The sequence below is a fragment of the Asterias rubens genome, chromosome 11, assembly GCF_902459465.1.
Source record: "Asterias rubens chromosome 11, eAstRub1.3, whole genome shotgun sequence".
Classification (NCBI taxonomy): domain Eukaryota; kingdom Metazoa; phylum Echinodermata; class Asteroidea; order Forcipulatida; family Asteriidae; genus Asterias; species Asterias rubens.
The window spans coordinates 15749925-15759379 of NC_047072.1; the positions used below are offsets into that span (position 1 = coordinate 15749925).

The following is a 9455-nucleotide window of genomic DNA, read 5'->3' on the forward strand; positions in this document are numbered from 1 at the left end:
GGGTACCCGGCTAGACTTGTGGACAAGTCGTTAAATCGGCCCCACGCGCTGAGATAGTGCTTCCCCGACAACACTGCTCTCGCGCGAACTCACTGCTCTCGCGCGAACTGATTCGCGCGAGAGCAGTGAGTTCGCGCGAGAGCAGTGTTGTCGGGGGAGCACTATCTCAGCGCGTGGGCCCGATTTAACGACTTGTCCACAAGTCTAGTACCCGGCTCAAGGTGGTAACCGTGTTGTGTCGTCTGCTCCGACTGGCTGGCTGTATGCTCCGTCCATGAACATGTCCTGAAGGCGTGCAGTGAATTCAACCATAGCAAAGGGACCACATTATTTTTTCAAAGTTCATGCGTTGTGGATTTGGGCAAACTTCATGGCACGTTTTGGGATGAATTGCCGCCTATAACCCGCCCGGGCGTGATGAAAGTTGCACGTCTTATGGACGCAGTCTAAACCGAAGCCGTGTTTCAGAGGTAGTTTGGAACCTATGGTGTAGATTATGGTTATTTGTCATAATCAAAGTATAGCTGGCTGGACTGGTTTGCATTAGAAAACAGACTGTGTTCTTTTTACACAGCTACAGCGCAAAATATTACTGAAATAAATTCAACCACGAGCCAGGCTTTGCACAAAAAGGTTCCCTAAAAAGCTAAAGACAGGTGGAAATAATACTCACTAAGGATAATTTTGGACATAATTGGACATAAAGTCAAAAAGCACAATCTTGTTGTGTGTTCGTCAATCAGAATATGTTTGTAAAACTGAGGCATTCTGTCCGCCTGAAATTCGGTTCCCGATAATCTTTGGAAGTTTGAACAATGGGCTGTATTATGAAAAGAGGGCATGCCATGCTAGCAGAAGAAGTTTATATAGTTTGCCATTTGGGGACTGAATCACGGTCCCGAACCATCGGGGGGGGGGGGGGGGGCTGGGGAGGGAACCGGCTAATTATAGATTATCATTCAGGTCCACAAAAAATTAAAACCGTGTTGTTGATATGAATAATGAAACTATGGTTATAATAATTATAGTGGAAAGATGTTGTACTATAAGTCTAATGTTCTATGTCCTTCCTCTATGATGGTAATCTAAACCAGACTATTTAGGCATTAACTGTATTGGCTTGGATATAAGTGCGCTTTCACCATCACGGGGCCTTTATTTGGGCGGATTGATCCAGAACAAAGCCCAGTCAATCTTACGAAATAAAGTTTGCCGGGCCCCTAGTCTGGTTCCCAGACCCAAAAATCTCCGACTAGGCTCTGTCGAATTTAGGGACTGGTATCACCCAAAATCATGTGACCAAAGAGGAGGAAGTTATCCGAAATGTTCCGAACGTGTTGTCGTCAACATTCGGACAGTATCGTTGATGTTCGGTACGGACTCGTAATGTCAGTCAGGTCGGCCGTAGATCCAGGAGTTTTTATGGCAGTTATTGCAAATGCAGGCGTTGTGCCTAAATAAAGCGTTTGCAAAGCGATGCGTTCAAAATATATAAACCTGGGAAATCGCTCCGGGATCTGGTAAGATTTTTTTTCAAAGGTGTTCTGAGTTGAGTGTTCATTAGACATTGATTGAGGATTAAGTTTCATGATTTTTAAAAGTGGTAAAAATGGGGCAAAATCTGGGAACTAGCTGTCGACATCATACGTGTTGAACCAGATTGTCATTAATTGACGATCAAAATAATCTCGTAACCCTCCGGCCTGGCGGCCGTTGGGAGGAGGGTTACGTTATCGCTAGTAGTACGTGCAGACATGGTTTCCCTGGAGATGACCCCCGACCCTGACAAGTTGCGTCATGCTCTATTTTTAACCGTGGGTGATACCTGACCTAAGATTTTTAACAAGAGACGTCAAGGAATCTTTGGTCAGGGAACCAGACTACCGGGCCCCCAGACAAATTACGCGTGAACTGTACAAACCGTAGAGGTCGCTATTGCAAATTAGCGGTCACCGCGCCGAAGGGTGCACCATACCAAGTGGACACAAAGACTAGTCTTCACACAGTCGGTATATCCCAACATATGCATAAAATAACTAACCTGTGAAAGTTTGAGCTCAATCGGTCGTCGAAGTTGCGAAGATAAAGAAAAAACACCCTTGTCACACGAAGTTGTGTGCTTTCAATGCTTGATTTCGAGACCTCAAATTCTAAACCTTGAGAGGTCTCGAAAATTACTTCTTTCTCAAAAACTACGTCACGTCAGAGATGGTCAGAGGGAGCTGTTGCTCACAACGTTTTATACTCAATCAAGAAAGGTTTTATGGTGATAATTATTTTGAGTAATTACCAATAGTGTCCACTGCCTTTAAACAATGATAATGCTAAATATTATTCCCCAAAACATAGAATTGTTATAATATCTTATAGCCCCTTGAAAGCCAATCGGATATTATTTTCATACAACTAAACGTAAATCCCCCCCCCCCCTAGGTCAGCCGTTTCGATATATGTTTTTGCTAATATTATTATTACCCTAGTAAAAAAACATCCGAAGCCTTTTTCCAAACTCAGTGAAACCTGACAACCTAAAACCATAGAGTAAGGCTAAAACCGAGCTAAAAGAGCGATTACTGCTGCTTTCTACGCCTTTTTAATGATTTATAATTGTATTTCAGTACTCTATGGATCGGTATCATCGTGCTTGATTAGGACAAAAAGTAGAGTCAAATACGAGTAGTCGATTTTTTCAACAGCGCTCGTCATCTCCCTGGTACCTGAGCGACATTCCTCGCCTTTATTATTGTAACACTGATTACCAGCTAACAATACATGCATGCTCTGCTGTGTGTGGTGTGTGTGTGCATGTGCCCAATATTAAGTACGTGCGAGAATTTGCGCAATACACTAAACAACACAATATTGAACTTGTTTGTCAGATTTTCAACAGAAAAACAACAAACCAGATCGTCAAAAGTAGTTCATACATAGACTTGTAAAGATGCCCAAGAATAAAGGTGAGATTATAAATTTGTTTCAACATTAATACAATAATTGTATTGGTTCATTGATGCAGTGTTTGATTTTTGATTGTTCACAACCCACGAATTCTGTTTGTGCATGTTTTGTTTTTAGTTTAACTTTTAGAAAATTTTACCTAAATCAAATAATTGTTTTTTTGTCCCTTCTCCAATCATGCTCCCCAACGATAATACTTTAATGAGATCATAAGTTAAGTTATTATTGTTTGTTTGTTGAACAGGAAAGGGAGGTAAAAACAGAAGGAGAGGAAAGAACGAAAATGAATCTGAAAAGCGTGAGCTGGTTTTCAAGGAAGATGGACAAGGTAAAGTTAATTAAATTGCAACATTGTTCAGTCGCACTAAATACCGACAACTCAAGACCCCTCACGACAATAATTTTTAAATGCACTTTAACTGAACATTTGAACATAATTCAACCGTTTAATATGTGCACAATAACAAGAGTCAAATGCATCTAAATCACTTTCAAACTGTTAAAAAATTTGTAGGATTTTTAACTGTAAAAAAGTTGTTTAGTACACCGAATTTAGTAACGAACAGAAATATTTGCCATGTTGTCTTTCGATGAACTTGGACGATTCTATTACACCGCAGGGGGCGAGTTAATTTCTGAGGGCTGAGTTGTATATTTTTCTTTTTGGTTTTAGCAGAGCTGCTGTTTTTTTCTTTCTTGTTAGTAACTAAGCCGCCACTCTGGAATTCGAAGTTAAAAGGGGAGATTCAAATATAATATTTTTTAAAACTCCATGAGAGGCACATAAAATGGTAAATAATCATCTTGCATGTATCACCCCTGCGGTAGAATAGAACTGTCCAATTTGTTATTTGTTATTGTACGCTATAGTTTATTTATTTTTTGTTTACATTGCTTTGACATCTACATTGAATGTTGTGCTGGTTGCAGGTTAACACTGCAGCAGATTTTATGTCTTTTAATAAATGCATTTGATGCATTTCTTATCTTTGGTTGGATTTTATAACTAAGGCCGAACAAAAGAATAGTTGTGTTTCCTATAATACACTGTGGCAGGAGAATAGGGTAGGTAGGTAGGCAATAACTTTTTTTTTTGCTTAAAGTTTTTATGGCTCTGAAAATTAGGGTAGGCTAATGTTCCGATATTTTTTTTATTTTGCGCACTCAATTGAAAAACTGACTGTGTCAAATTTGTTATGTAAATATCAATAGTCCCTACATGCAGTACTGTCTATTCACTGATTTGTGAATACATGTATCTGACTTAATTAACACCAGTTGAAATTGGATGGTTTGAGTACAAATACAAACATAAGAACATGTAACCATTCTTTCAAGAACAAATAACAACATGTTTTTATTGCAGTTTTTATGTAAAAGTAAATGAATAAATATAAATATGTGAGGTTTGTGGAGACACCATGCTAGATCCGTTGCAGCAATGCGAAGACTCCCCCTGTCCCCAGCTGTGCCGCCATGATGCTGCAGCGAAAAACACTATTTATTTTTACATGCGGTGCCGTGACACACACAGTACACGGCATGCACAAACACACGCCGCACGTACACACGCCGCACGTACACACATAGTACATGTTTGGTTTAGATGTACATGTTTATGTATATGTACATACTCATGTACAGCACATGCATGCAACGAAAGGAGTTGAGAAGTCTCGATTGATTGCGTCTCGGTGGGGCACCATGCTTGTGTTGACCCTTGTCAAACATTTTCAAAAACACTTTCCTCATTTATATTAATGTATTCTTAAGTCATAAAAACAAAATTGCAAAAAATAACTTTTCAGAAATTGCAATGCTTGACCCCCAACTTTATCTGCAAATAAACGGAGTGACAAATTTCTGAAAACACCCCTGCACTCCTTTTTCGACGAGCCCAAGTACGTCACAGAACCGCGCAAAAAAAGTAATCACGCAAGTTCAAAATTCCAATGCGCAATGTTGGAAATGTGCACATTCTCGCAGGTAAAATGTTTTAATTTGCGTAGGCACGTCTTCAATTTGCGCAAGTGTTGCAAGCACACTTCTAGAATATATAAACACAACAACTGAATTTGTCGAGAAGGTCCTGGTGCGTGTGGTGTGTGTGTGTGGACGGACGAAATCATAACGATCCGAAGGACGGGACGACACGCGGCGTGCTGGTGGGTACGTACGATTGAAGTGACCAAGGTACGAAATGACAAAGGTTCAAAGTGTCTGACAATCTTGTTTGGATGAATACAAAATATAGGAAAAAACATAGAAACATACCAGGACGATGTGCACAAAAATGAGGTTTAGGGTCGGCACCATAATATTTTATTTTATACGTTTTTTTTAAATAAAAAGATACAGGGTCGGCGTGATTTTCTAGGGACGGTCGGGTAACCGGAAACACAAAAATTATTTTGTTCAGCCCAATATGTTGGAGCTTGGAGGGATAACTTTCCGTATGGCGCCAACACTTTTTCACGCATTTTTACAAAAAGGGATATCTCATTGAGGTAAATTAGATACTATATTATTTCATATTGAATGAAAAAGTGGTGGCGCCATATGGAAACCTTTCCGCTTGGAGCATCACTGAGTGACAAGTTTGTGTGCTGAAAGACGTTCTTGTTAGTAGTATTCTTATAAAGACAATATTGTTATTTAAGATTGTTTTGTACACATCTAATGTGTAGCATGTTATTTGGTAATAAACCCTTCCATAGAAATTGTCATGGTGTTTCTGCAAACTTGAGGTTCTAATGTCTATCTCTATTTTACAGAATATGCACAAGTATTGAAGATGTTGGGGAATGGCCGATTGAAGGCTCATTGTTTGGATGGACCAGAACGATTGTGCCACATTAGGGGAAAGCTGCGGAAAAAGGTAACACTTTTGCAACATTTGTATCTCAAACAATTCTAGAGAAAATACTATTTCATGGGCTGTTACAGGGAGATTCCAGATTAAAGTTGCAATTGAGTTTTCAGTCACTAATCCTTTAAATTAACTTTAAATGTGTAAATCCTTCCATTCAGCTGTGTGCACATTGCATCTGTAGGAAGTCAAGTTTCTGTGGCTCTTTGTAATCCTTTTTTACTTACGAGTATGTATTTTCAAATATTTTTAGGACCTAGTGACTTGTTTCATGGACAGGCCTTATGTAAATGATCATTTAATTGCATACTCCAAGATGGCTAAATATCATCCATATGGTGTACACATGTGGTGAAGTAACCTGACCAATCAGTGCCACGGATTGCCACTGCAGAAAGTGACAGAGATTGCTCTTCCAATAGTTGCCCCCAATTCCATTGCAATTGAGCACAACTTGTAGATTCTTACCACTCATTGGAGCTTTTTGGGTTCTACTCATCAGCATACATGTATGTGTGCCTCAAAGTGCCACTGTTGTAGCATAGTTAGGTATGGGGTGGTTGCCTCAAGATACTCACTGATTGATAGTACTTACATGTATGGAGGGAAATGTTAATAAACACCATGTCATTATTGACATTGACTTCATGATCTAACACAGTTTAGTAAAAGATGTTGCATACCAACCCTCATTGATCTAACACTGTTGTTTAGCAAAAGATGTTGCATACCAACCCTCATGACACGTACTTGTTTGATTGACCAGGTATGGATCAATACTGGTGACATCATACTGGTAGGTCTACGAGATTACCAAGACGACAAAGCTGACGTCATTCTCAAATATAGTACAGATGAAGCCAGATATCTGAAGGACTATGGGGAGTTACCCGAGTCATGTAAGATCAATGACACCGCGACGTTTGGACCTAATGATGATGACGATGATATCCACTTTGGGGACATTGAAAAGGTAAACAAATTCTTCTTTATCCTCTTTGACTAAATGAAGGATTCTAAATAATAATTTCTTTATTTACATATCTGGTAATGGAACAAGGATGCCTTATAAGTGAACTTAATCACTGTAGCTTGCAAGCCTGAGGAATTTTGTTACAAGTATGCTTGCTAAGTGAACCCAAAACACTGGGGTTAACCCCTACTCTTACATGATAAGGTTGGTTTATTTTACATGCACTACTTATTTTATTGCATCCGCTATATTTACACACCAGTTTCCTGCACAGGGGAAAGACGCATGCCTAGTAGACATGTGCAACAGTCTACTACTCATTTACTTTACGAAGCAATCACAAACAATGCCCTGGTATAGAAATAATAAATTGCGGCACACATACAATGTCAAGCCATGTTTTGCAGAGCTCAATGATGCTGAACTAGTACTGGGTATACCAAAACAAAAACAACCTGGTTATTTCGGCTGGGTATTGGAAGATGACAAACTACGCTTCGGGAACCAGTTTTTGGAAACCAATACTGACTATTCACCCTCAAACCCTGTAATGTTTGTTAATAACCTAATTCTCTGTCAACAAAGTGTTATTTTCTATCTTCTTATCTGTTTGTTTGACCAGGTTTGAAAATCGATGTCATTTGGAAGCCAGAGCGGTGCTGTAAAGATTTGTAAAATATGAAGTTTTCTAAAACAAGAGAGAGTATGTGAGTGAACACATAAAGTGACTTAACCCAATGTCACTCAATGTCCCCCCCCCCTCCCTCCCCTGATTATTATTAGCCAATATCAATTTATTTTTCCAAAGAGATTTGTAAATATTCAGCAAGTCTTGCTTGGTTTCTATCCGAGGAAACCAATGCAGTGCTGAGGTTTTAATGCTTGTATCCCCAGCATGGACTTCTAATTGTCCTAATTCACCCGATGTCATAGTCTAAGCTGCGCCATAATGGGAGTCAATGTCACTGTGTGAATACAGTGTAGTGCAACAGTTACTATAATTTGTACTCCCAAAATGGCCTGCCTGGCAGACAGTATTTGTGTTTGTGGTTGGTGTAGAGGGTTAATATACATATAAGATGTTTTGTTAAAGGGTCATATATTGTTAACTGCTCACAGAGTCAACTACCAAAAAACTTACTTGATGAGAAGCACTGCAGCTGTAGATAACTCTTGATGAGAAGCACTGCAGCTGTAGATAACTCTTGATGAGAAGCACTGCAGCTGTAGATAACTCTTGATGAGAAGCACTGCAGCTGTAGATAACTCTTGATGAGAAGCACTGCAGCTGTAGATAACTCTTGATGAGAAGCACTGCAGCTGTAGATAACTCTTGATGAGAAGCACTGCAGCTGTAGATAACTCTTGATGAGAAGCACTGCAGCTGTAGATAACTCTTGATGAGAAGCACTGCAGCTGTAGATAACTCTTGATGAGAAGCACTGCAGCTGTAGATAACTCTTGATGAGAAGCACTGCAGCTGTAGATAACTCTTGATGAGAAGCACTGCAGCTGTAGATAACTCTTGATGAGAAGCACTGCAGCTGTAGATAACTCTTGATGAGAAGCACTGCAGCTGTAGATAACTATTTTGAGAAAGGATTCCCTTCGAAGATGGTTCCACCTAAAAATATTTGATTTGAGGAACGATTCCTGCATGAATCGCGACTCAAATTTCTGAAGTTTAGTGTCCAGTTGTGAATGCTACTGCCACAGAGATGCAAGATGGGCTTAACGTAGATGGATTGGACGTTGATTTGAAAATACTGCGACGGTTATTTCTGTTATCTCAGCAAGTAGATACTGCAATGTGCTGAATCTTTCGCATGTGACTTTTAGCATACCTGTCTTTATAATGTTGCTTATAAATCAGCATAGCATTGACAAAAACCAATCTATGACCCTACCTTTAACAGTGTCAAGATTAACTACTCTACATTGGGTCACATTATAGGGTTTCTCACTGCTCAAGGAGCATGAATTACTGTATTTATACTAAAACTTAGCTGTAAAATCAACATGCAGAGCTAACCAACACATAATGACACTGATTAGTGCAATTGTATATTTTACCTTTCAAAGAAAACTTCATTAAAATCTGTTGATGTTGCATACGAACTATGGTAGAATTTCTTGTTTTTTTAATATCTGAAAATATTTTGTGGAGATACGTCAGAGGCGTGCACCGGATTTGATTTTACAAAATAAGAAAAGTGTTGAAGGTTCTTAAACCCTCCTACTGTGTGACCAATCAATATCATCTACTTTGGTTTGGAAAGATTGATGCAAAATGCCAGCCTGCAATATTTCATGTGGTGAATGCACCTTCACAGTACACAGTCAACCCTCCTACCATGTGACCATTCAATATCATCCAGTGTGGTTTAGAAAGATTTATGCACAATGCCATTCTGCTAAGTACATGCTGTGTTTAGAATGAGCCAATGCGCAATCATCTGCTGACCTCTGCACGAGGGCGCCCTACTACAGTAATGTCATGTGTATAAGGTCTATTTATTCTATTTGAATGCACATAATGTTTTCTATTATACGATTTTGCACCCTCTTGGGTTTTGCTTTATGAGGTTCTTGAAGGTTAGGATTAATAAATGTATAAATGCCTCCTTAAAAACATTTGCTTTTTCAATGAAAATA

General features: G+C 39.2%; 1 protein-coding gene across 1 annotated transcript; it reads left to right on the plus strand.

Annotated features, from left to right (window-relative positions):
* The first annotated feature begins 2750 nt into the window (after positions 1–2750).
* On the plus strand, positions 2751–8004 carry LOC117297095 (eukaryotic translation initiation factor 1A, X-chromosomal-like). Its single transcript, XM_033780228.1, has 5 exons — positions 2751–2957; positions 3203–3286; positions 5733–5836; positions 6594–6800; positions 7423–8004. Exons 1-5 carry the CDS (start codon positions 2942–2944, stop codon positions 7426–7428), a joined length of 417 nt encoding a protein of 138 aa, XP_033636119.1. The 5' UTR covers positions 2751–2941; the 3' UTR covers positions 7429–8004.
* The last annotated feature ends 1451 nt before the right edge of the window (positions 8005–9455 follow it).

Excerpts from the sequence above, each read along its gene's own strand:
- LOC117297095 (XM_033780228.1), top strand. Across the intron at positions 3,287-5,732 it reads TTTCAAGGAAGATGGACAAG|AATATGCACAAGTATTGAAG; the intron begins GTAAAGTTAATT and ends TCTATTTTACAG. Across the intron at positions 5,837-6,593 it reads GGGGAAAGCTGCGGAAAAAG|GTATGGATCAATACTGGTGA; the intron begins GTAACACTTTTG and ends TTGATTGACCAG.